This window comes from Peromyscus eremicus, chromosome 7 (assembly GCF_949786415.1).
Source record: "Peromyscus eremicus chromosome 7, PerEre_H2_v1, whole genome shotgun sequence".
Classification (NCBI taxonomy): Eukaryota; Metazoa; Chordata; class Mammalia; order Rodentia; family Cricetidae; genus Peromyscus; species Peromyscus eremicus.
The window spans coordinates 100277905-100305114 of record NC_081422.1 but is presented as its reverse complement, the minus strand read 5'-3'; the positions used below and the strand labels follow the sequence as shown (position 1 = coordinate 100305114).

The window sequence follows — 27210 nt, the reverse complement described above, 5'->3', positions numbered from 1 at the left end:
CTGGGTCCACTGCAAGAGCAACAAGTGCTCTAAACCACGGATCCATCTCTCCAACCCCAATAACACCTATTTTCAGTAGTTTCTTGAAGTTGGGTCTTACATGTATGTGTATATGCATCTATGTATATATATGTATACCCAATTTCAATAAGGGCTAGCTACAAGTTTTATGTATAAATGAAGGAATAGTCCATGGTGAATTATATGTGCTTACTAATGCATGTAATATCACTACTAAAAAAACTTTTCATTACAATTTCTATGTATTAAATGACTTATTTATCAAGCCATTTAAAATTATCCCAGAAAATAATGCTGCTTTAAGATTACTTAGAATTATGTTTTTCAAGATTGTGTTTAAATCCTGAAATATTAGTCCCATAAATGTTGAGAATTGGTTACTTTGGCTCAGATTAATTTTTTAAAATCATCATTACATCTTTAATGCTTAACTTGAGGCTTGGTATTTATATACACTTAAAAGTTATGAATGAAAGAGTGATGAATGGATGAATGATGAATGGAAAAATGATATATGAATGATAAATGAATGATGAATGAGTGATTGCATGTATGAGGGACTGAATGTAAATCTTGGAAGTGGCATTTCCTTTTTTAAATGTCTTGGATCATCCTCAGTGAATTTCTGATATTGGGTTCTTATCAGAAGGCTTCTTCTACCAAAGTTGCAAATAAAAATTTCACACATAACAGCAATTCCCTGAGTGGATTTTGAACATTTTCTCATAAATGCATTCCTGAATACTTACTGTTTCCATGTACTCTGAGAATCACACCAATTCCCGATCTGTTTCTACCACACAGGATGTGAAGACATGAAGGCTGACATTATGTTTTTAGTGGACAGTTCTGGAAGCATAGGGCCTACAAATTTTGAGACAATGAAAACCTTCATGAAAAACCTGGTGGAGAAGATTCAAATTGGTGCCAATAAAACCCAAGTGGGTGTTGTTCAGTTCAGTGATTATAACAGGGAAGAATTCCAGCTTAATACATTCTTCACACACAAAGAAATTTATGCTGCGATAGACAGAATGTCGCCCATCAACAGAAACACTTTGACTGGAAGTGCGCTTACCTTTGTAAAGGACTACTTTGACCTTTCCAAGGGGGGCCGTCCCCAGGTCAGAAAGTTTCTCATCCTCCTCACAGATGGAGAAGCCCAAGATAAAGTAGGGGGTCCCGCCATGGCTCTCAGGAGCAAAAGCGTGACCATCTTTTCTGTGGGTGTATACGGTGCCAATAGGGCTGAGCTGGAGGAAATCAGTGGGGATGGCAGCCTGGTTTTCCATGTGGAGAACTTTGATCATCTGGAGGCGATAGAGAGTAAACTCGTGTTCCGTGTGTGTGCTCTACATGGTAAGTGTCCCCATCTCCCTCAAGACCCCAGTGGTCCCCTAGTTTCTTATCTATGTTAGTTACATTAAAACCCTCATGACTTGATGAACAATTCTGTAGCAAGTTTGGTACAAACTAGTCTTGCTTTTGGTGAATTCAAATCTCTTTTGAAAAGGTCTCCAAATATAACACTAAACTTGCAGCTTTAATTCTTACAAACATGGATTTTTGCTTTTTTTAATACTAAATTATTATTATTTTTATCATTTAAAGCAGAAGTTTATGGAGGGAAGGTGAGGGGAGGAGGAAAAGAGAGAGGTAGGGAGATAGAGAGAGGGTGGTGGTGGGGATTGGTTTAGTCAAGTGGGCTGACCCAAAGTGGGAAGAGTAGCAGTCCTTCAAACGATTTATTAAAGGATTGTTTCATGGCTATGCATAGCCATTGTTGGGCAGAAAGTAATTAGAAGCATTTTAACAATATTAAATGGCTCCCTACACAGCCCTGATCTACCCAAATATTGCTCATATTTTAAATACATAGTGCATTTTTTATTGATTTGTATTCTTCTTAACTTCTGGCAACTAGGCATTTGTCTGCCCACATACTAACTTACGAAATTTTATGTGACATTACCCCTGATTCCTTGGGGTTACCACTTTTATCTCATAAATCATATTACTTTTTTAAAAAGTATTGAGCAATCTTCAGTTGGAGCCAGTATTTTTTTTTGCAGTGCTGGGAACTGAGCCTAGCGCCTCACAGATGCTGGGTGGGAGCTCTACCATTGAGCTGCCTGCATCCTGAGCCCTGATTCTGTCAAGTTCAACCTCTCTTGAGCTAGAACTTGCTAGCAATCTGCACAAGGACCGGAGACACACATTCTGAAATCTGTCATGTGCTGTTATCCATTTTAGAAAAAGCTAAAAGAGTAAATGAAAACATCAGTAAGTGGATTGTGTGTTCTCCTGGCAGAATAGAAACGGTTATTGGTTTCATTCTTCAAAATCACGTGTTTAGAATTTTTAGCAACTTGACAAATAACACCTCGCTGCAAATGGATTTTTGGTGCTATCTCAGGACTTTCCGATAGCAACCTGACTGGAGTCCGTCCTTCCTCTACGATGGCAGTGCTTCCCAGACTCACTAGTGCTGAGGTGTATGCTAAAGGGCTAGACCTTCAGCTGTAGAATCTCTCTTTGGATAGATACTAATGTTGGCAGAGCCCGTGTGGAGCATAAGGTGAAACTTCACCTGCCTCATATAGTAACCAACTCATAAATGTTTTTCAAATCATGCCCAGTCACCAAGTCTCAATGAAGCCTTGTCCCAGGCTTTCACCGGGATAGCCTGAGCTCATCCACGGTGTCTGGGACTTGAAAACTTGAGAATCTCATTGGCAGAAATAAAGACTGGAGGTGAAACAGGCTAGTGGGACATGAAGGAGAAAGGGAACTTTGGAAGGCAAATGCCTAGGTTAGCAAGGAAAAGAAAACGTAGATTTTGGATAGCACCTGAGAATGGTCTGTTGACTTTGAAAATGGAAGAGGACTTGGGGCCAGGAAGGTGAGATAAGAGCTTTCATTCCTCCCTACTCGTCTCCACTCTTTCACTGAGTTTGAATTCTGGAGGCCAGGTTGGAGTGCACCTAAGTGGGGAGTTCTATGATGCACGTGGGGAGGTTTGGGTCCTGGGGGCACAGAGGAGAGCTGAAGCCAGAGGGAGTGGGATGCAGCTCCCAAGTACACAATGAGCTCCTGAACTCTTCCAGACAGCAGTCCACTTTGGCAAGCACTAGCACGTCTTGCCATCACATTGTCCTTGAATTAGCTTCTGATGTTTCTTTTCTGCTGGAAGCTGATTAGCAAAGGGGCCTGATTAGCACCATGGGGCCTGAGACACGGCAGAACAGAGTGGTGTGGTGCAGGACCACCAGTCAGAAGGCCCCTTAGGTAAGGGTACATGTGCCCTTAGAATCCTGCTCTGGCAACTTGCCCTTGAATGTGCTTTGGTTTCTTTCTCTGTAAAATGACAACCATCTTGAAGAAACAAGTGAGACAGGGGCTGGCGAGAATGCTTAATTGGCAAAGTGCTCGCCACAAACATACGGAGATCAGAGTTTGATCCCCAGCACCATTTGAAAAAGCCGGATTTTGACATGTGCCTGTGGTCCCAGTGCAGAGGAGGTAGAGACAGGCAGAGCCTGGGGGCTTGCTGGCCTGACTGCCTAGCCTATTTGGTAGGTTCTAGGCCAGTGAGAGACCTTGTTTCAAAAACCAAGGTATATGGTGTTCTGAGAAATGAAACCATGATTGAATGTTGGCCTCCACATACACATACCTGTGCACATATATATGCACACATATGTACACACACATACACACACACACACACACACAAAATGAGAGGATATCTAATTGAGGCACAGGGATTGGGATGGGGGTGTCATTTACCTAGAACACTCATGGGAAAGGTTGACAACTTTCCCTCTTGTGTGTAAGATGCATAGTGTAGTTTTTGAGTGCCTGTTGTTTATTTTTTTCAGATTGCAAGAGGATCGAACTCTTAGACATTGTGTTCGTGCTGGACCATTCAGGCAGCATAGGATCACAAGAACAAGAAAGCATGATTAACCTCACCATCCACTTGGTGAAGAAGGCAGATGTTGGCAGGGACCGAGTCCAGTTTGGAGCTCTCAAATATTCCAACAATCCAGAGATCCTTTTCTATCTTAACACATACTCAAGCAAATCGGCCATCATTGAGCACCTGAGGAGGACCAGGGACACGGGAGGGGAGACCTACACGGCCAAGGCTCTTGAGCACTCCAACATCCTGTTCACAGAAGAGCATGGCAGCCGCCTGAAGCAAAACGTGAGACAGCTGATGATTGTCATCACGGATGGTGTGTCCCACGATCGACATAAACTCAATGACACAGCATGGGGACTAAGGGACAAAGGCATCACCATCTTCGCAGTAGGTGTAGGAAATGCCAACCAAGATGAACTGGAGACCATGGCAGGGAAGAAAGAAAATACTATCCATGTAGACAACTTTGACAAGCTGAGAGATATTTACCTGCCTCTGCAAGAAACTCTGTGCAATAATTCACAAGAGAGTAAGCTGCTATAACTAGTACTTAATATAATATTCTGCTCTTTGAGAATTGTATTATTATGTGTTTTGGTCATATTCACACCCACTAACTCTGCCCAGACACCCCTCTTCACATCTCCACCCCCCAGCTTCATGTCTCCTTTTCCAGTTTGGGTTGCCCATATACTTACAGATGTGGAGCCAACTACTGCAGCTACACCCTTAAAGGAAGCAGACTCCACCTCCCCCAGAAGCTATCTGCTGCTAATAGCTCCTCAGCTAGGGGTGGAGACTTGTGGTTCCCTCCCACCTCCACAATAGAATGCTGACTGATTGATCTTATGCAAGACTCGTGTCATCATAGCTCCTGAGTTCATGGGTGCAGCGGTCCTATCACGCCCTGAAGACACCGTTTTATACGGTCCTCTTTGACCTCCGGCTCTTACTGTCTTTCTACCCTCTGTTCCATGATGGTGTCTGAGCTTTCCGGTGTGCGATATATTCATGTGTACCTATTCATGTGTGTGTGCTCCGGGGTGTGTATCAACCCTCCACCCATCTGTCCTGTTGCCATGCAGGTCACTCTCAACATTCTTACACATACTGGACTATGTCACACCACTGTCTACAGTGTTTGGGAGCCTTTCTAGCTCAATCCAACCATATGCGCTTCTCCTGTCTCGTCTGCTTCCCCTGCCCTTTTCAGGTCTTTCTTATTATTCTGAAATTTTCTGCATCTTTGTGCACACCGTTCTACCCACTACAAATACTCAGCCTGTCACTCATTTGCCTGCATCTGATATACCTGACAAGTTCAAACTTTTGTTTGCTCCATGTTCTCTAACTCTGGCACCTTCTGTTTCTCTTGGTGTTAACTCATCTTATCAATCGAAAGACTGAGTTCCTTGGGCTCTTGTTTATAACTGGATTCCCGCCAAATCTAGTATATCACTAAGACTGGTCTTGTCTTAGGAGTCAGGATGCTACTTTGTTCTTGTCTTCCTTGTTACCTCTTGGCAGTGGATGCTGAGATGAAGTTTGTGATGCATGACGTTTATTAAGAAGCCACAGGTGTGAAATAGAAAGGAAGGCAGGGTAGGCAGAAGTCAGAGAGTGATGCACAGCCAATGAAGCTGTAAACCTAGAGGCTCCAGAGCAAGCACTTCCCAGGGCAGTGGCCCAGCATCAAGATGGCAAGGGTGGGGTGAGAAGCGAGTGTGGACTGCCCTGGGAAAGGTGTGTCACTTGCAAAGCATCTCTGTAAGGAGGCAGACCTTGATGAAGTTGCTGGCTGGAGGCTCCCCTAACCGCAGGGAGCTCTATGCTCCTTGAAGGCCTGTCTGGGCAGCTCGGCTCTGTGTCTGCCCTCTGCTTTTCAAGGAATTGTGTGACACTGGACCATCAGTGGTTACCTTTTGTGATTACCCTTCTGCTGTTCCTACCTGAGCCAGGGAGTCTGGCTGGAACTTGGAGAAAGTTATCCCTTGGTTTTAGAATATTTCACATTGAACTTCAGGGAGATGGCCCTGTGCTCTATTTATGGACAATGCACACTTGTCCCATACACTTCTAATATTGAGGTCATGACATAAAAAACACTGCAGTAGAAAAAAAGAGTGTATTTAAATTTCTGGAAGTCCAGATACACTCCTTCCTCCACAGTAATTATGTGTTCTTATGAATTTACCTGACTCTGAATTCCATTTCTACACATAGAAAATTAGAATAATGTGTCATAAGCTGGTTGGGGCTATTTACTTGTTATTGCATGCCCAAAGTGTTTTGGAAATGATAGTGTTCAATACATGTGTAATCTGGCAACACCAGTTAACAATAGGAGTTTCAGCAATATTCAGTGTGATTGCTACCTAGACTCTTCCAGTCTGCAGACATTGACGAGACTTCCAGGCTTGTAAAATATCTCTTCATGAGAATATTCAATCTATCCAAATTACCTACTTCCTTCCTGAATAGCCTGCAATATCTTTCTCAATAACTCATGCAAATATAATTACACTTAGAAAAAAATGTCTATTATCCTACTCTTTCCTGTGATTTTTTTCTTTCTCTTTGAGGTTCAATCAGTGAGTCTCTCTTCAGCTAATTTATCTCAATTTGCTGCTAATGGAAAACAATTTAAGTATTTAGCAAAGCAATTTAAGTATCTCAGTAAAAGAACAGTTTAAAATGATGCACGAGGAAAATAATTTATTCTTTTTTTTTCCTTCTTGTTCCAGCCTGTAACCTTCAGGAAGCAGATGTGATTTTCCTTTGTGATGGCTCTGACATGGTGTCTGATTCGGAGTTTGTTACCATGACAACTTTCTTGTCAGACTTAATTGATAATTTTGACATTCAGTCTCAGAGAATGAAAATTGGGATGGCTCAATATGGGAGCCGGTACCAGGAAATCATTGAGTTGGAAAGCTCTCTGAACAAGACTCAGTGGAAGTCTCGCATCCAAACTGTGGCCAAGAGCAAGGGGTTTCCACGAATTGACTTTGCTCTTAAGCATGTGAGCCACATGTTTCATCCCTCCGTCGGCGGGAGGAGGAATGCTGGTGTCCCTCAAATGTTAGTTGTTATCACCTCTGGTTCACCTCGCTATGATGTGGCAGATGCAGTCAAAGTCCTGAAAGACCTTGGCATCTGTGTCCTGGCTTTGGGCATAGGAGATGTTTATAAGGAACAACTTCTGCCCATCACAGGCAATCCAGAAAAAATCATTACTTTTCAAGACTTTAATAGATTGAAGAGTGTGGATGTGAAGAAAAGAATGGTCCGTGAAATCTGCCAGAGCTGCGGGAAAGCCAGTGAGTGTCTTGCTGTTGTTTGGTGTTATTTGATGGTGGTTTCCTGTGCCTCCATTTCCCGAAGATGTCTTATGAGCTAGCCCCCGTGGAGCCCACTTAGGACAGTGTATAGTGAGATGAGACACTGGTTGTTGCTTCTCCCTGGAAGCTTGTGATTAGTCAGCCTTTCTCAGTGACAGGATTGGGTATAGAGCATGAGAGGGCAGGGTAGGGCTGTGTCCTAGAGGCATCCCTGTTCCCTCACTGCTATCCAAGTTTCTGCTCTTCTCAGTACTGGAGCTCAGTCTCTTGTATTTGTAAGTCCTCTGGACAATGTCCTTCATCCAGTAGGATGTAAGGAAAATGAACATTCACTATTGAAACTTGCTTTCAACGTTGTTAAACTAGTAAAGGACTGAGTGTGTATGTGTATACATTTATGTGTATTTATACAGTGGATGTTTTCTTTAAAATTTTATTTTCATCTTTAAAAAAAAACATTTGTATATGGGTGTTTTCTTGCATGTATGTCGGTGGACATGCCTGCAGTGACTTTAGAGGCTAGAAAAGGGCACCAGCTCCTCTGGAACATGTCTGCATGTATGTGTGTGCACCACATGGGTGCAGTGCCCACAGATACCAGAAGAGGGTGTCAGATCCCCTGAAACTAGAATTAAAATGGTTGTGAGCCAGCATGTGGGTACTGGAAACTCTGCAAGAGCAACAAGTTCTCTAAATTACTGAGTCATCTATCCAGATCTATTTTGTTTTGAAGAGTAACATCTACATGATTGTAACATAGTAAAAATTTCAGTTGTCTTTACAGATTATTCAGTCCACAAGTATAATTGGCTACAAAAGCCTCTTGGATACTGTAGAGAAATCAGCTTGGCAGGGTGTTAGGTCAGCAAATTGGGAAACAGTGATCCACCCAACAGGGATGCCACTAATCAGCTGCAGCTGGCAGTAGCCACAGGGGACTCAGGTGCTGTGCATTTGGGGCTGGGAGCTGGGAAAGCGGCATGGCAGCAGGCATCCCTCGCTGTGTGGAATTTGCGCATGGGCACTAACTCCCTGCTACTTCTGTCTTCAGAGCTGTGATGCTGGAGGCTGCATGTGTCAGTCCCTCCAAGGGCTCCAGATCTCTTCTGTCCTTGTGTGGAGGCAAGTGACAGAGGAAGGAGGGGCCCTGGGTCTGCAATTAAAAAGCCAATTCTAACCCTGGAATAGTGCCACAGCATTCGTGAATCACTGTCCCTTAGTCTGCAAAAGAACAACCAGCGAGGCTCAGAGGGGATCCTGCCTGCAACTTGCTCATTCTGTCTAGCAGGGGTAACCTGTTAAATTAGTTGACAGGCTTACAAACTGGAGACTTTGTACTAAAAATACAGATTCCAGGCTTTACTTCAGAAAATGGAGTCAACACCGTTGGCCCTGTTTACTACTTGGCCGCTCTCAGCTGTTGCTGGCTGTGAACAGGCATGGGGTTCAGTCTGGTCTCCAGGCAACTGTCTTCGCCCCCTGGCCATTTGACTTCTGTGCATTATCCACCTGGCCTTTGCAAAACTTTGCATTTATGACTGTTAGAACTAGAATAATCTCCAGGACAGTTCAAATGTTTAGCATGTTATGATCGCATGAATCAGAATATGTCATCATTAAAAGCAGGGAAATTCACCCACTCATATAAAGTTGCTAGCAATGAGCCTAAACCATGATTTGAACCTCAAGTAACTACTGGAACTTGTTGCATATGAAAGGGGACAGAGGTAGGACCTGTGTTCTTTATTGGTAGAGTAGCCAGTCCCTTTGTTTTTTGAACACACTCTGGGTACTAGATGCCCCCTGGACTCCAGCTCTGGAGCACGACAGAACCTTTTCTCTGATCACCCCTTCCATCCTCATGCCTGTTTGCTGATTAACGTGGCCTTGTTTCTTTGTCACCAGATTGCTTGGTGGATGTAGTGATCGGGTTCGACATTTCCACCCACCATCAGGGCCAGCCTTTGTTCCAGGGCCATCCCCGCTTAGAATCATACCTCCCAAACATCTTAGAGGACGTCACCTCTATCAGAGGGGTGAGCTGTGGAGCAGGGGCAGAGACGCAGGTGAGCCTGGCCTTTAAGGTGAACAGTGACCAGGAGTTCCCAGCCAAGTTCCAAATCTACCAGAAAGCCGTGTTTGACAGCTTGCTGCAAGTCACAGTCCGTGGGCCAACTTATCTGAATGCACAGTTCCTGCAGTCACTGTGGGACATGTTTGAGGAGAAATCTGCATCCAGGGGCCAGGTATTCTCCCCTCAGTCTGCTTCCCATTCCACACCCCGCGTCGGTTCCTCCTTTCCCAGGTCTATCTCTGGTGTTGCCATCATCCTATTTTCTTCTCTCTTTCTGTAGGTGATGCTTATCTTCTCGGATGGTCTCCAGGGCGGGAGCGTCACCATGCTGGAGCAGCAGTCAGACAGGCTCAGAGAAGCAGGTATTGAGTTGAAAATGCAAACAGTGGAGACGGGGCGTGTGAACAGGTTTCTGCCACATGTGTTCTAGGTCTTGCGATCTGTGTAGCCATTTGCAGAAGATGTTGTTGGTGACTTGTGTGAAGTCCTTTGATTAGTCCCTGTTTTTCTTCCCTTAATGATTCAATGCTATAGCCAAGCACTTATACCTGCGACCTTCTACAGATACACCCTTGGCTAACACCTGAGGCGTGGACTGAGGGTAGTTTGCTGATATGAAGTAGTTAAGAAAGGAGAAATTTATTTTGGCTCGTGTTTGGGGGGTATACAGTCCATCATGATGGGGAAGGCATGGTGGAGGCAGCAGCATGGTGGCAGATGCTTGCTCATAGATCAATAGAATAGGAAGCAAAGAAAGGATTCTGGAGATCAACTGGCTTTCTATTTTTCTCCAGGACTCCAATCTATGGGGTAGAATGGCTTGTATTCAGGGTAGGTCTTCTCCCCAACTAGAACCATTCTCGTGGACATACTGGTATTTACTAATCTAGTCAGGCTGACACTGAGAGTAGCCATTGCAGGTGGGGTTAGGCCAAGTCCCTTCCCAGTGAATGTGGCTCTCAGTGATAAAGGCATGCACAAGTCCAGTGCTCTTGCCTCAAGTAGGTCAACTCTGGCACAATTAACACTTCAGAGTCTCTCCTGACTGAGGTCAAGCTGAGTCTTTGCTGAGATAAAACCCTGCTCACAGCTTCCCTTTCTCTTAGCTGATTTTCTTTCTCAGTAACACACACACACACACACACACACACACACACACACACACACACACATTTCCCCCTCTCTGATTCTGCTTCCAGGGTGTCTAACTGAAGACGTCTTGCACTGTTTCTGGCTATCCATGTGAAAGGTAGCAGTGTGGGTTAGCCCAGGCACTCCTCACCCTACATCTGTATCCGGTAGTTTTGGACTGAGCCTGAGGTGAGATGGAGAAGATGAGAGGAATCTTCAGAAAGAAAAAAGTCCATTAACTGTCAAATAGGACACATCTTCTAAGACTGCCATGAAGGAGCCCCAGACTGGCTTTTAAGATTCGATTTTCACAGACGACCTTCGTGGAGTCACAGAGTTTCCTGCTTCCTTGCTGGACGGTGCCATCCTCCTTGCTTCGACTCCTTCAGCTCCTTCTATGGTCCTTGGGTTGTGTATCAACTTCCCTGCTATGACAGCTGAGACTGTAGAATCCTGCCTCTGCCCTGGCTCCAGCCTGAGCTCACTCCTCATGCTTGGTGTTCTGACACACAGAACTTCCTTCTTCAATGTGTTGACACTCTTGTTCCTTCTGGTCTTCATTAGACCTCTGAACACCTCCCCCCCCCCCATTCTCAGTCCTCTGTTCTTCCACCTCTGGTTCTTTCCTATAATCAACTTCTATTCCTCTTCAGAGTCAGCTAAGCCACTACTTTCTCTAAGAATCTTCTGTATTCCCCCGAGACTGTCCTCCCCACAGTCCCTTGAGACTATCAGGAGCATTACCTCAAGCAAGGCTTTCATTGCTGCCAATGGTCTCTCCCATGAGACTCTGTCAATCTTCTTCATCAGACCATGAAGTATGACACAGGAAGGAATGTGCCTGACCCACTCATCTTGTCATCCTGGTACAACAATTGGTACACAACAAAGCTCCTAAGAAATAAACGCTTGCTTAATGACAAGATGGATGAGTCAACCAGCTAGTGGATGAATTAATGAATCAGTGAATGAGTGAATGAAATAATACATTCATCTGAGATAGGACTCACCCAGACTCTGGGTTCCTGCAGGATAACTGTTGTTAATATGTATTCCAAAGCCGAGTGGTGGTGGTGCATACCTTTAATCCCAGCACTCGGGAGGCAGAGCCAGGCGGATCTCTGTGAGTTTGAAGCTAGCCTGGTCTATAGAGTGAGATCCAGGACAGGCACCAAAACTACACAGAGAAACCCTGTCTCAAAAACAAAACAAAACAAAAACAAAAAAATATATTCCAGAAAATTCAAAACCCCACTCCAAAGATAAACAATGCATTTCTTAGAAATCACATTTGAATGCCCAAGAGTTGCATCAGAATGGGTGTGAGCTGTTGAGCACTTCTTTCTGTTGGTGTTTCCTATAGCTGGATTCTTTACTGTACAGGGAGACTTATTCTTACTTATGAATGCCTGGCCTTAGCTTGGCTTGTTTCTACCCAGTTTTTCTTAACTTAAATTATCCTGTTTCTCTTTAATTACATTTTGCCTCTGGGCTTTTTACCTTTCTTTATTCTATATATCTTTCTTTCCTTCTTACTCTGTGGCTGGCTGTGTGGTTGTGTGGTTGTGTGGTTGTGTGGTTGTGTGGCTGTATGGCTGTGTGGCTGGCCCCTGGCATCCTCCTCTCCTTCTCCTTTTCTTGCTCCTTTCTCTCACTTCAGATTTATCCTCCTATTTATTCTCTGCCCACCAGCCCCACCTACTCCTCTCTCCTGCCTCGCTATTGACTGTTCAGCTCTTTATTAGACTAATCAGGCCTTTAACCAGGAAAAGTAACACAGCTTTACAGAGTTAAACAAATGCAACATAAAAGAATGCAATACAAACTTTGCATCATTAAACACATATTCCACAGCATAAATGAACATAACACATCTTAAACTAATATTCCACAACATTTTCAGCTGATGTGTCAATAGTTTCTCTGAGATGTTTTTCTTTGGGGGAATTTCATGCTAAAGCCAGAGACCAGTGTCTAATGTGTTTTCAGAAATGCAGCTGAGTCTGCTGTTGTGTGTTTGTATGTTGAGGATCCTGCTTCCTCTGATGTTTACCTTTTCTGTTTTCTGGTTCTTTGAATGACGTTTACAGAGTGGAATTTCTTTTGTTGGATGAACCCTTTGGTTTCACCTGTGCTATTTTTATTAAATAGGACTTGATGCTCTGTTGGTGGTGTCCCTTAATGCATTAGCTCAGGATGAGTTTTCCAGCTTTGAATTTGGAAAAGGATTTGACTACAGGACTCACCTGACCATTGGAATGACAGACCTGGGCAAGAAGCTTTCACAGTATCTGGTGAGTTGTCAATTATCTCAAGTGCCACAAGAACCAAAGTGGAATGCTAGTGTTTCCAAAGACTGCTGCTGTTTATGTCATTAAGTTAAAGACATGGCATTTAGGATGTTAAAACATGCAGAAGACCATAACATCAATCATAGTTTCCCCAGTGTCGTCCAGCATTGTAACTGACATGTCTTTGGTTATTAGTAAAACTAAATTGTTGTTTTTTTTTAAAAACATTTGAGTTTTGTTATTGTGGTTAAAATGTAATATTTATCATTGCAACAATCTGAAGTATGTAGTATATGGTTGTATTAGTTACTTGTCTGACAAAAGTACCTTAAGGCCGGAAGGGTTTGCTTGGGCTTGCAGTTGGAAGATACAGCCCATCGTGGTGGAGAAATCAGGCAGCAGGAGCTTGAGGCAACTGGTCACACCACATCTATAGCCCGGAAGCAGAGGGTGGATGCTGCTCTAATTCAATTCCTCCTTTTTATCCAGCCTGTGGAATGGTGTGCAGAAGCCTATGTTCAGTGTGGGTCTTCCCACTGTAGCCAGACTTTTCTTTCCCATCCACCAGTTCCCAAATAACCAACATGGAGACTCAATATTAATTACAAATGCTTGGCAGATAGCTCAGGCTTATTACTAACTAACTCTTTTTTTTTTTTTTTTTTTTTTTGGTTTTTCGAGACAGGGTTTCTCCGTGTAGCTTTGCGCCTTTCCTGGAACTCACTTGGTAGCCCAGGCCGGCCTCGAACTCACAGAGATCCGCCTGGCTCTGCCTCCCGAGTGCTGGGATTAAAGGCGTGCGCCACCACCGCCCGGCTTACTAACTAACTCTTACAACTTATATTAACCCATTTATATTAATCTACATTCTGTCATGTGGCATTACCTCTCTTTCATCTTGCATTTCCTGGCCACTCCTCTAACTCTGCCCTTCTTCCCAATGTCCTTAGTCTGGTTTTCCCACCTAACCTTATCTTGTTCAGCTATTGGCCAGTCAGCTTCTTTATTAAACCAATCACAGCATAATTTGCACAGTGTACAGAAGGATTATTCCACAGCGTCCCACCTCAATTAACCTAATCTAGAAAATCCCTCAGACATGCCAGAGGTTTGTTTCCATGGTGATGATAAATCTTATCAAGTTGACAATCAAGGTTGACCACCACACTAGCTAATGTGCACATTGCTGTCCAGTAGACCTCTAGAAAGTTTTCATTTTATGAGAGTGAAACTCTGTAAACCTTTAGCTGGCAACATGACATCTATGTTCCTACCCTTGAAGAGCCTGACACCCCTAATTTGACTTCCTGTACCTAAAAGTTTTTGTACTTAAGATTCATTACATTGGCATCATGCAGTGTCTGTCTGTTTGTGACTGGCTTAGTGTAATGTCCTCAAGGCTCATCCACACTGTAGCATGTGACAGTATTCCTTTCTTTGCTGTACTACCTTTATCCAGTCATCTCTGAACTATTTAAGGTCACTTCTACCTCTTAGCATGAATAATACTGTGATTAACATGTAATACTTATCATGAATAACACTGCAATAAACACACATGAGCAAACATCTCTTCAAGATCCTATATCCAGTTCTTTTGTGTATGCACCCACAAATGGGATTATGGAATATGATAATTCTGTTTTTAGTGCTTTGAGAAACACATCTACTGTTTTCCATGCCATTCAAGTTCTGTTTTCTCCACATCTTCCTGGACACTTGATGTGTTTAGTTTCCTCTTATATTAGTCAGGGTTTTTTATTGCTATGAAGAGACACCATGACCATGGCAACTCTTATAAGGAAAACATTTAATTGAAGGATCTCACCTACCGTTTCAGAGGTTCAGTCCATTATCAGCATGGAGTGGAGCATGATGGGGAGCATAGCTGAGCTGAGTCCTTCCATCTTCATAGACAGGCAACAGAAAGTCGACTGACTCACTGGGTAGTACCCTGAGCATAAAGAAACCTCAAAGCTCACTGCCACAGTGACACACTTCCTCTAACAAGGCCACACCTGTTCCAACAAAGCCACATCTCCTAATAGTGTCACTCCCTATGAGCTTATGGGGGCCAATTACATTCAAACTACCACACCTCCCTTCCTTCCTTCATTCTTCCCCTTTTCCTTTCTGTTCCCTTGCCCCATTTCCTCACTCCTTTCTTGGGTAGTAGCCATCCTACCATGTATGAGGTAATATAACATTAAAGACTTTTATCTATCATCTATCTATCTATCTATCTATCTATCTATCTATCTATCTACCTATCTATCTATCATCTATCTGAGACTGAATCTCACTGTGTGCATCCTTGACTGACCTGGAATGTTCTATGAAAATCAGGCTGGCCTCAACTAGGAGTGATCTGCCTACCTTTGACACCTGAGCTTCCTGCAGCACTAAGGTTTCAATTTGCATTCAAAACATATTTTTTTCTGTCCTTCCATTTATTGTCATATTGCTGAATGAATGTAAAGGGAATCGAAAGATCAACCAGCCCCTAACGTTATTAAAAAGCTCCCGAAAAATTTATACAATAGACATTCCAAGAGATTGTCAACTAGGAATCAATATGTCTCAAGTCAGCTTGGCTTGTGGCCATGTATGCGCTTGGTGCCCTTTCTATTAATTGAGGTTGTTTCCTTTGAGAGGGGAGACTGCCCACACAATTTGTTGGCCTGGTGCCCTCTCTGCAGTTCAAGTCATAAAGCTCTCTTATTGCTTGCCTTCCCACCAAAGGCAGATGGTTTATGATGTGTCTGAATAGGGTTCTTATGTAAGAAAATCCCTAATGGTTTTCGCTCACTTCCCCTTGCTATTTTTTCCCTCTCTCTCTAGGGAAACATCGCAGAGAGGGCTTGTTGCTGCACATTTTGTAAATGTCCGGGGATTCCAGGACCTCATGGAACCCGGGGACTCCAAGCCTCAAAGGTGCCATTTGATTGTGATCCTGTTTTCTCTTACATGCCTTGCTTTGTCATGAGTGAGGCTGAAATTGAATAGTTGAATTTGCAACCTTTGCTCCATATAATGTAATTGCCTTGGGCATCTTGTGTAACTTCCACAGCATAGGAGCAGGTTCAGAAGGGCTCACTTCTGACACTGTCACCGAGAACAGCTCCCCTTCTCTTCTGTATCCCTAGTGAGGTTGCTTTCGGGTTTTCAATTTACACTTTCTAAATCCGCTTTAAATGGTCTGAAAGGTGTTAAAATAATGGAGAGAGTTGTTGTTTTTCAACATTAAATGAGATCGAGCTGCAAAATAAAAGAACAAATTACAGAAGATCAATTATACAACAATAGAATGGGAAATACATCATGGCATTTTCAATGACAGACTGCATCAATGCAAACAAATGAACTACATTCATTAAAAAACATGAATGAATTTTTACCCACATAGTAATGACCAGAGAAAGCAGACAAGACAAAGCAGGAGACTATATAGGTAGGATTCTGTTTATTAAAATGAAGCTGTACTGTCTGTGGATGCAAGCAGTGAGGTATCTTTAAAGTCTAGGAAGTATTATCCTAAGTGTTAACAGTACACTCCTGAGGTGGGCTGGGTAGTGGGTTCTGGGTGCATGTGATGGGGTGGCCCAATATCTGGGACTGGCAATGTTCCGGTTCTTGGCCCTAGGTGATAACCGCACAGATGTCATATAATTATTGCACAAAGCTCATTTTGTAACAATTAAACTGTGCATTTATATTGTATTAATTTTATATGCATTTTCAGATGACTTTAGGTATCATAGTAAAAGGACTTTTTGTGATAAATGTATTTGTTTTCATCTTAACCGTTTTACACTGTATTTTCTTTCCTGAGTATTTCAAAAGGACTTAAGTTAATTATTTGGGGGTGGGCATGTCTGTGCCATGGTGCATGTGTGGAGGTCAGAGGACAACTTACAGAAGTCAGCTTTCTCCTTGCATTCTGTGAGTTCTGGGGATCAAACAGAGGGCATCAGGCTGGGCAGCAAATATGTTCACCCACTGAGTCTCCTCTTCAGTCGCCAACAGATCAATTATAATACTTGCTGATGGTTTCTGCTTTGTCTCTCACTGTTGAAGGATAACTTACACAGAACGTTTTTGCTGAACTGTGATATCCCATTTATTGAACTCTCTCCTTGCATGTCAATAGCATTGTGCTCCAGGGGCCCAGCAAGGATCTATGTTAGATGGTGGAGAAAGCAACCCTCAGTGAGATCTTAGTTACAAGTTAAGTCACGAAGCAGAAGCAGCTAAACTATGGCTCAGAGAAAAGTGACTTTGTTTAAATATTGCTCTTGGAAAAGCAGAAGAAAGTTGAATAGGCCCCTTGTAAGTGTTTTTGATTTGTCAATGATGGAGCTGGAGAGATGGCTCAGGGCTTGCTGGAGTATCTGAGTTCAATTCCCATCACCCATATCAAGATGCTAACAACTATCTGTAACTCCAGCTCCAAGGGATCGTGCGCCATCCTCTGGACTTCACATGCACCTGCACTCATGTACACACAGACACAGACACAGACACACATACACACACACACACACACACACACACACACACACACACACACACACACACACAGAGTCTTACAGTTACTATTGCTGTGATGAAACAGCATGATAAAAAGCAACTTGGCAAGGAAAGAGCTTGTTTGGCTTATGTTTCCACATCACTATTCATCACTGAAGGAAGTCAGGGCAGGAACTCAAACAGGGCAGGAACCTGGAGGCAGGAGCTGATGCAGAGGCCGTGGAAGAATGCTGCTTACTGGCTTGCTTCTCATGGCTTGCTCAGCCTGCTTTCTTATAAAACCCAGGACCACCAGCCCAGGGTGGCACCAGCCCAGTGGGCTATCAGTTCCCTTCCTTATCAATCGTTAGTTAAGAAAATGCCCTCTAGGCTTGCCTACAACCCAGTCTTATGGAGGCATTTTCTCAATTGAGACTCTCTCCTCTCTGAAGACTCTAGCTTGTGTCAACTTGACATAAATCCAGCCAGCACATACACATAGTTAAGATAATAAAAATACATATTAAAAATGGTAGTCACAGCTTCCTCAGATATGAGAGTGTCCCCTCATCCACGAGAGGGTTTCCAGGATCAGTCTCCTGCATCACTAGGAGGATATCCTTCTGCAAAGGGGCTTCGGAGATAAGTCCAAGGCAAAAGTCAGCTGCAAGTGTTGGATTCTCCCCAACTCATGGCTTTATTGGCACAAGGTCCACCCAACAGTCAAGGCAGGGCCTGGGTAGGAATGCCTAATGACTTCATGAGTTGAACTGATGGGGGATGGTTACATGTGCCTCTCTCTTTGCCTCCTAGGGTTCTTCAGGCCTGAAAGGCAGCAGAGGATACAGAGGAGAAGATGGAGACCCTGTAAGTTAGGACTTCCTCCCTCATATATCCATTTGCTGATTTTCTTCATCGTGAAAACATTTATGGGGTAGAGGACGCTTGTGTGTGTTACTTTCTTTTAAAAATAGTGCTGTGGAGGAAAGGGCTGCTTTTCTTTTTCCTTCACTAACTCCAAGCTGTGGACATCAGCAGCTTCTGTGCCAGGGATTGCTTCAGTGTTGTTGTTTTGTTTTTAAATCAGTGTTGGGGGTCTGGAATTCTCAGTGTCTCTAAGCAGGTTGTAGCAGCTTATGTGCTAGGGAGCTCCTTTTAGGCACAGTGCTCCATTTGTGACTCTAGGCCAGAGCTGGAGCATGGTTCTTTCATGTAGAGGGAGTGGGCAAGACTACCCCAGAGCATGACATCATGATTAAATGCTGCCCAGAGGTTTGGAAGCCTCGATATTTGACTCTGAAACCAGCACCCTCGCTTGGCCCATCACCCTTATAGTAGAAGTTGGAGGGACTGGCGCCCCTTGGGTGGCTTCTGTAGGCATGGGGAGTGTTCAGTTCATAATGTTTATAATGCTTAAAGACTTCAACTCTGGAATGAGACTTCCAAGGAGTGACCTATGAGTGAGACCTTGACCAGGATATTTTAACTTCTTAATAATTCTTCTAGGACCCAAGGCTGACTTTGCTTATTTTAAAAGGACCACTAAGGGAGTGTACTAAGTGGCTCACTTTGTACCCTTAGTGGGGTCCCAAACACTACCAAGCCTGTGTAAGCATGCTCTTGTGTGTGGTGAGTCACCCCTCTGCCTTGCTGAGGGCCTGTAGCTGGCTGAAAGCTCAGGCCATGGGAAATTGTGAGGTCTAAGGTTCTCTTAGCCACCAGTGAGCATGGGCAGCACCTTGGGCCTGTAGGGCCTGATCTTCAGAGTAAGGGAAGCAAGACAGGGAAAGGAGGCTTGCAAGTCCCCTCCCTCACAGGGAAGCTGTGCTAGCAGTTTTTCTTGTTCTTCTGAAAAGACACCAGACAAAAGCATCTTAAGAGATGAAGGGTTTGTGTTGGCTGATGATGCAAGGGAGTGGTTTGGAGTGGTTCATCACAGTGTGTAAACCGCAGGGCGGGAGCCCAAGACATCTGGTTGCATTGTGTCCAGGGTCAGCAAGTAGAGAGGGCTGAGTGCCCTGCTCAGACCCTTCCTCTCCAAATGCCTCTTCTCCAGACGGCCCCCTCTCCAGACGGCCCCCTCTCCAGACGGCCCCCTCTCCAGACGGCCCCCTCTCCAGATAGCCCCCTCTCTAGATAGCCCCTTCTCCAGATAGCCCCCTCTCTAGATAGCCCCCTCTCCAGACGGCCCCCTCTCCAGATAGCCCCTTCCCCAGATAGCCCCCTCTCCAGACTGCCTCCTCTCCAGATAGCCCCCTCTCCAGATGGCCCCCTCTCCAGATAACCCCCTCTCCAGATGGCCCCCTCTCCAGATAGCTTTTTCCTCTTTAGATGATCGCTTTTTCCTTTTTATGTAGTCCAGGACCCAAGCCCATGGAATGGTACAACCCACATTTATTTATTTATTTTCTTCAATTACCCTAATCAAGACTGTCCCTTACAGGCATACCTAGAAGATGACTTAATCTACATAATTCCTCACACGATGGTCCCAGAAACAGTAGGGCCCCACACTCAAGAAGGGCATGATGATTTTCTCCTCATGCATTTAACTCTGGCTGTTGGCTGTTACTAAATATTTCTTGGGAGAGTCAGGTTTGACAAGATGTGTTGACCTGGAATGCTTTTCCTCTGTGGACAGTCTGACTTTGGACAGACCTTTATTGTGAAGAACAGCTTTTAGTGTGTGTGTGTGTGTGTGTGTGTGTGTGTGTGTGTGTGTATGTGGGTGTCCATATGGAAATCATAGGTCAACCTCAGCTGTTGTTTCTCAGGAGCGATCCACTTGTTTTTTTTTTTTTAAGACAGGGTCTCTCATTGACCTGGAGTTCGCTGATTTGGATAAGGCTGGCCAGCTCTCAAGAGCTGCAGGGTTCCACCCGTCTCCCAACCCCAACCCCAGAGCTGGAATTAAACACATACCACCATTCTTGGATTTTTAAAATGTGGATTCTGGGATCAAACTCAGATTCTACTCTCACTCAGAAAGCATATTCCCAACTGATCTCTCCCCAGCCCCAAGGACAAGTGTTTCTGCCTTTGTGCTCTGTTCTGGCAGTAATGCGTCTTCCCACTTGTTTCTGCTCAGCTCTAGCCCTGGGCACTGAATGGCATTTCTGTGTCAGCAGAGCTGACTTCCCCAGGGTGGCATCAGGGCCCTGGGCATGATATCGTGGGATCATTGAGCAATTAGTACTGTGGCTAGGAGGCAAAATGGCCTTACTCTCTGATGGGGGAGTAAAGTGACTGAGCTCACAGTCAACCCATTTGTGACTTGTGAGGGAACCCTAAGGCTGACAGGGAAACTGTGTGAGCGAGCATAGGGGGTGTGTAAAGGAGAGGGGGACTCTGGTGGGGGAGGGAGTCTCGAGATTGCCGAAGGCTGACAGGGAAAGGGTGTGAACACAGGGGGCAGGGAAGTGGGGATGGGGGAGAGGGAGTCCAGGGACTGCAAAGGAGGAATTGCTTTGCCTAAAGTTGGGATACCACAAGCTATAGGTCAGTGCTCCAAAAGCAAACTGCTGACAGCTTCCTGCAAAAGTATCACTTTGGAGACATGTCTGGATTCATTTTAGGGAAGACGAGGAGAAATTGGACCTCAAGGAGACAGAGGGATCATCGGGTGTCCGGGGACTCGAGGCCAGAAGGTAAGTTTCCTAGCTCATTGTGCTCGCTCCCCTGTGACACCTTCCTGCCCCTGTGACATCTTCTGGTGTCCTCTGTCTCATCACCTCTTTTCCCCATTACACATACTAGTTCCTCTGTCTGCAGATGAGCCTTGAACATTCACTTAGTTCTACCCATAACCTTTATATGGGTGTGCGGCTAGAAGCAATTCAAGAAATAAAGAAAGACAATGCTCTCAAGGGAGGCCCCTCCCTGCTGCAGAATTAGAATCCCCGTTCTGCCTTTGACCCCACAGTGATGGACGTTTAATCTTTTGCAGGGAGTCAAAGGATTTGCTGGAGCTCAGGTACTGTATTTGCTTCCCAGTCAAGTTTGACCTCCGAACAAACAGGTCAGAGGCTCCCTGATTGCTTCAGTTACCAGCCGTACCTGACTGCTGTCTCTTGTCCCTCAGGGAGAACGCGGAGAACATGGGTTTGATGGACTGGATGGAGAAGACGTAAGCCATCTGTCTCCTCTTTTTGAGTTATCGTGAAGCGATTATGAGGTTGATTTTTCTAAATGAGGTTCTGTTTTATGTTTGTTTAGGGATTTTATGGACTTCATGGGGTGAAGGGAGAAAAAGGTGACCTTGGCTCTCAGGTAACTCTTTCTGGTAATCAAGTAGTCCCCGGTGACAGATCCAGCCCTGTTTGCTGTGCTTGCAGTTGGGGATAAGATTGACAGCTGACTTCACCACAGTTTAGTTACCTTTATTCTGGTCAAATGCCTGATGCCTCCCGGATACCCAGAAAGCAACTTAAGGGAGAGAGCGTTTATTTCTGCTTACAGTTCAGAGGAATACAGTCCGTTTTGATGGGGAATGCATGGTGGTTGAGGAGTCTTGGTCCATGGTACTGGCCAGGAAACAGAGAAGGGGGATGGCTAGCACTCAGCCCTTTCTTCCTGTCTCCTTTTGATTCAATCAAGGACCTCAGCCCATGGGATGGTGCAGCTTTGGGATTGGGGACAACCCTCGTAGACATACCCAAAGGGTGTGTCTCATTAGTGTCCTGAGTATTTCTTAAACTCAAATTGATAAAATTAACCATCCCAATCATGCAAGGAAAGCCTATGGCCAACAAACAGACACCACTCTTTGATTTGGGACACGCGGACTACTGTATTAGTTCCTTCTCTGTTGCTGTGACAAAATTCCTTGACCAAAAGCAACTTAAGAAAGGCTTTGTTTTAGCTTACGGTTCCAAAGGGATAGAGTCCTCATGGTGGGGAAGACGTGGCCTGGCAGCCAGAGCAGGAAACTGGCTGATCAAATTTTATCCACATACAGGAACGAAAGAGTGAGTAGGAAATAGGGCAAGACTATAAACTCTCAAGGCCAGGCTCCAGTGATGCATCCTCCAGCAAGGCTCCACTTCCTAAAGGTTCCATAACCTCCCCAACAGCCCCACCAACAGGGATAGGGGCAAGAGCTCACATATATGAGTCTCTGAGGCACTGAGTTTCTCATTCAAACCACCATAACTACTATGGAATATTCAAGAATTTCCAGCTAGAAAAACTCACTGTGTGAGATCTTTCTGTGGTTACATTTTCCAGAAGTCTGTAAATGAAAATGTTTGGCCATTATTAACCTTTGTTCTTTTTCCTGACATCAAAAACAAAAGGAATGAAAAAGTTGATTTGGGGGCCTTGGAGTTATAAATCATAGTGAAATATTTTGCTTATTATAAATTCATCCCAACAGATCTACTTATTTATTTATCAAATATTTTTGAACATCTGTAACATACCAGACACTGAATTACTTTTCAAGGAGCCAGAGATTGGAGTGGAGCACTGTAGTCCTCATCTTCAAGGATTCCATGGTACCCAGAAATGTCTGGGGCCACTTGGGGTTCTGACTCCCAGTCAGCTTGGAGGTGGGGGTGTCCAGGGAGTCTTCTTGAAACCAGAAATGAATTGCAGTTAGCAAGGTGCAGATGTGGAAGAAGAACATTCTAGACAGAGGGTAAGCAAGCACCTGAAACAGGGATCCGCTGGTGTTGCTCTTCCTGGAAGGAGCAGAGCTCAGGCGAGGAGAGCTGCAATGAGCCATTAGGCCGTGTGTGTGTGTGTGTATGTGTGTGTGTGTGTGTGTGTGTGTGTGTGTGTGTGTGTGTGTGTGCGTGTGCATGCACATGCATGTGTGCGTGTGGCTTGGGAAGGGTTTAAGGGGAAAGCAACCAAATTTGTCTTTTAGAAATATTATTTGGAAGTAGTGCAGGGACTGTTGGAGTTGACATGGATATAAGGAAGGGTGAGGGGTGGGTCCATAGTAATCGAAGTGAGATGGGATGAAGCCTTCAAGTAAAGCAATCACAAAGAGCAGACACATGACATATTAAGGGTATGCAGGGGCCAGCCTGGGGTGGGCATGTGGGTACAAGAAAGTCACCCTCAGGTTATGCAGAGTGAGGCCTTTCTTGTGTTGCTCCCTAGAAAGCTCTATTGTTCCACTGTAACCCTGGCTCATGGAAGTATGCTCTTCCAAACTGCAGGAAAACAGGAAATGGGGGAAACAGTCAAAATGCCTCCAGGGACCATAGCCTGGGAAAATTTCACTGGGAAGTTGTTTGAGGTGACAGCTGAAAACCCCTGGGGAGGTCAGAAGTGCTAAACTGTCTAGAGCATCCAATTAGGACAGCCAGTGTCCATGTGTGATTGCTTAAATTCACTGAAGTGAAAAATTCCACCCTTCCCGTTTCACTAAACACATTCCAAGTGTTGCATAGCCAAAGATGGTTAGTGGCCACCATGGAACTTTCCCCACTGCCATGAAGCTTTCCCCAAGGCCATAGAGCTTTCCTCCACTGCCACGGAACTTTCCCCACTGCCACGGAGCTTTCTCCAAGGCCATAGAGCTTTCCTCCACTGCCACGGAGCTTTCTCCACTGCCACGGAGCTTTCCCCACTGCCACAGAGCTTTCCTCCACTGCCACGGAACTTTCCCCACTGCCACGGAGCTTTCCCCACTGCCACAGAGCTTTCCTCCACTGCCACGGAACTTTCCCCACTGCCACGGAGCTTTCCTTCACTGCCACGGAGCTTTCCCCACTGCCACGGAACTTTCCCCACTGCCACAGAGCTTTCCTCCACTGCCACGGAGCTTTCCTCCACTGCCACGGAGATTTCCCCACTGCCACGGAGCTTTCCTCCACTGCCACGGAACTTTCCCCACTGCCACGGAGCTTTCCCCACTGCCACAGAGCTTTCCTCCACTGCCACGGAACTTTCCCCACTGCCACGGAGCTTTCCTTCACTGCCACGGAGCTTTCCCCACTGCCACGGAACTTTCCCCACTGCCACAGAGCTTTCCTCCACTGCCACGGAGCTTTCCTCCACTGCCATGGAGATTTCCCCACTGCCACGGAGATTTCCCCACTGCCACGGAGCTTTCCCCAACTGCCGAAAGTCCCATTGGACAGCTCTGTGCTAGACCATGAGAAAGTTCCCTGTTTCTTAGCCTGACCGTGGCTTAAACTCGAACTTGGGGAGTCTAAGGGAACTTGAGCGGGGCAGGGAAACATGAAATACTTTATCTGATTGGCTACCCACTGCTTGGCATTAAAGCCATTATAAAAGCCACCTACAGGATAACATGGAGGCTCATTTTATTTATTTATTTGTCTGTCTATCTGTCTGTCTGTCTACCTATTTTCAGGGCAGCCCAGGTTCCAGAGGTGCCCCTGGAGAAGATGGAGAGAAGGGCTTCCCAGGGGATCCGGTAAGTTATAGACCCTAAAGAACTCTGAATTTCATCCCAGCACAATTCTGCTCTCATTCTCCTTAGTGACTCCCACTGAAGTAGAGGCAAGTGTTGGCCTAGGGAGCTGGGACAGTAGGAGTTTGTTACTCAGAGCTTTCTTATTTGGGAGAAATCTGTCCAAATCTGATATAGACTTTTTGAAAGGCCCAGAAAGGGGATCTAAAGTTCCATCATGTGAGTTCTCACAGTGTACTATGGAGAAAACTTCGTTCGTCAGATTTCTAATCTTGTGGCCCAGAGCTTGATTTCTTTATTTCATGCTTGTTTGTTGGTTTAACAGCATTGGGACTCAAACCCAGGTCCCTGCGCCTGCTAGGCAAGCACTCACCACTGAGCTGCATCCCTGTGAGATTTTCTCTCTCAGACTCAATTACAGGAGGCTTTCATTCATGTCTGAGGGGATGGGCAGTGCCTCAGCAAAGCCACACTGTAGGGAAGTCACTGCCCAGCAGGAACTCTTAGAATACTGTGTGAGTCACCAAGTTGCCTTCAAACTGGGGCAAAGGTTACTTTTAAGAGTTTCAAGTTGGAGACTTTTCTTACACTTCATCTCTTAGCTTGCATTAGCCCAGTAGTTCTCAACCAAAGGGTCCAAATGCTGTGGCCCTTTAATACACTTCCTCATGTGGTGGTGACCCCTCCAAACACAAACTTATTTTCATTGCTACTTCATAACTGTGACTTTGCTACTGTTATGAATTGTAATATAAATATTTTTAGAGATAAAGGTTTGTCAAAGGGGTCGAGACTCACAGGTTGAGAACTTCTGAAGCCTAACACTTAAATATTATACCATTACAAAAAAAGGAGGTGGTACAGGCCTGTAATTCTGATTATTCAGGTTGCTGAAATAGGAGGGTCTCAGGTACCCTGAGAAGCTCTGTGAGACCTCCATCTCAAAAATCTCTGTCAGTGATAGCCCTAGGTTTAATCCTATGCACCACACAAGTAAGAAAGAGAAAACGCTGAGTGGGGCACACACCTGCAATCCTAGAACTCAGAAGGTGAGGCAAGAAGATCACCTTGAGTTCGAGACCAGCCTGGGCTCTATAGCAAAGCTCTGTGTCCAAACCAATGAATGAACTTCCTCACTCTGATGTTTCTGGATTCTAAAACATTTCTGAAATCATCTCCTAGGGTAACCCAGGACGAGACAGCACCATCAAAGGCCAGAAGGGCGACAAAGGAGATCGAGGAACACAAGTAATTCGGTCTATGTTACATAGATAAGTTAACTAATTCCATTTTTTTAGCTAAATAAGTTTAACATGGTGTATGAACAAACACCCTCCAAGTCATCTATACTTAAAAGAAAATAAGGCATGTCTGAAGTAGGCAATACTTTTGAGGGAATTATTAATTTTCAAGGAAGTGGCATTATATTTCATTTGTTACCAGTTACTTATGGCATGTTGCTACCCCATCCTGGTTGTTAGCCCTGTCCTCGTGTGGCCATCTCACCAACAGTGTCACTGTACAGAATGACCCCAGCATGACTCCCTTGTTCTGCTGTCTTGAGAGCAGTTGATGTTTTGTGTTGATGGCTTTATAACATACCCAGGACTTATAACCTACTTCTGACTTCTGATTTTGGGGAATTGTTGTATTTCTAGGGGAGAACTGGGTGGAAGGGGACACAAGGCAGTCCTAGCTCCAGAGGAAGCAGGGTAAGTGTCTCCCAGACACCTGTTTCCCTCCTTATCCCTTGCGATGGATGCAGAGGCCTGGAGATCATCTGTGGCCACTGAGACAGCACACCCGTGGCTGGTACGTTTGCAGGCGTTCTGAGTCTTAACACTGCTGACCTCTTGGACCTGAGAAGTCTTTCTTATGAAGGACTGTCCTGCACCTCATAAGATGCTTAACCACACCCCTAAACTCTGCTCTTCTGCTTACCCATTTGTGACATCTAAAAATGTCTTTTCAGATACTGCCAATGTCTATAGCAGGTGGGTGTAGGAGGCAAAAATCACTCCTGGCTCAGAAACACTGTGCTCCAATCTGCCTTTGCCTTTCTGCCTTCAATGTGTTTTCAAATGCCTTTGAAGAGAGCCAATGACTTGAACATACACAGTCTCCTCTCCTAGCTTAGCATCTGGGAGCTGGGTCAGAATATTATGGACTGGGTAGATGTAATCTCATGTTCTTTACACATTGACCAGCGAAGGAGAACACAAATGGCTTCTTCCTGAATAAACTCCCCAAACACTGGCTATTAGAGCCGATTCATTGGCAGTCTGGAGGCTCTAGGGTAGCTTATAACATCATATGATATCAAGCCTACTTCTCCCCCTACCCAAAGAACATTTGATTTCCTTCAATTTTTAAGGACCAACCAAGAAACCACATTACCCTTTGTGAATTGCTGTAGAGATGATATTTATTTATTTTTTCTGGGGGGCGGGAGAAGACTCCCGCTATGTACCCCTGGTTGGCCTGGAAGTCACTATGTATATAGACCAGGCTGGCCTAGCACTCAC

The 27210-nt window shown here is 44.8% G+C and overlaps 1 protein-coding gene across 1 annotated transcript in view; it reads left to right on the top strand.

Annotated features, from left to right (window-relative positions):
* Col6a5 (collagen type VI alpha 5 chain) overlaps positions 1–27210 on the top strand; it is a 101993-nt gene that overhangs the window by 15974 nt on the left and 58809 nt on the right. Inside the window, exons 7-21 of the mRNA XM_059269084.1 lie at positions 826–1380; positions 3903–4478; positions 6694–7269; positions 9196–9536; positions 9645–9726; positions 12647–12789; positions 15628–15720; positions 18109–18162; positions 20871–20942; positions 21242–21268; positions 21377–21421; positions 21511–21564; positions 24626–24688; positions 25868–25933; positions 26344–26397. Of these exons, the coding sequence (XP_059125067.1) occupies positions 826–1380; positions 3903–4478; positions 6694–7269; positions 9196–9536; positions 9645–9726; positions 12647–12789; positions 15628–15720; positions 18109–18162; positions 20871–20942; positions 21242–21268; positions 21377–21421; positions 21511–21564; positions 24626–24688; positions 25868–25933; positions 26344–26397 (2801 nt within the window). The remainder of the gene's footprint in view (positions 1–825; positions 1381–3902; positions 4479–6693; positions 7270–9195; positions 9537–9644; positions 9727–12646; positions 12790–15627; positions 15721–18108; positions 18163–20870; positions 20943–21241; positions 21269–21376; positions 21422–21510; positions 21565–24625; positions 24689–25867; positions 25934–26343; positions 26398–27210) is intronic.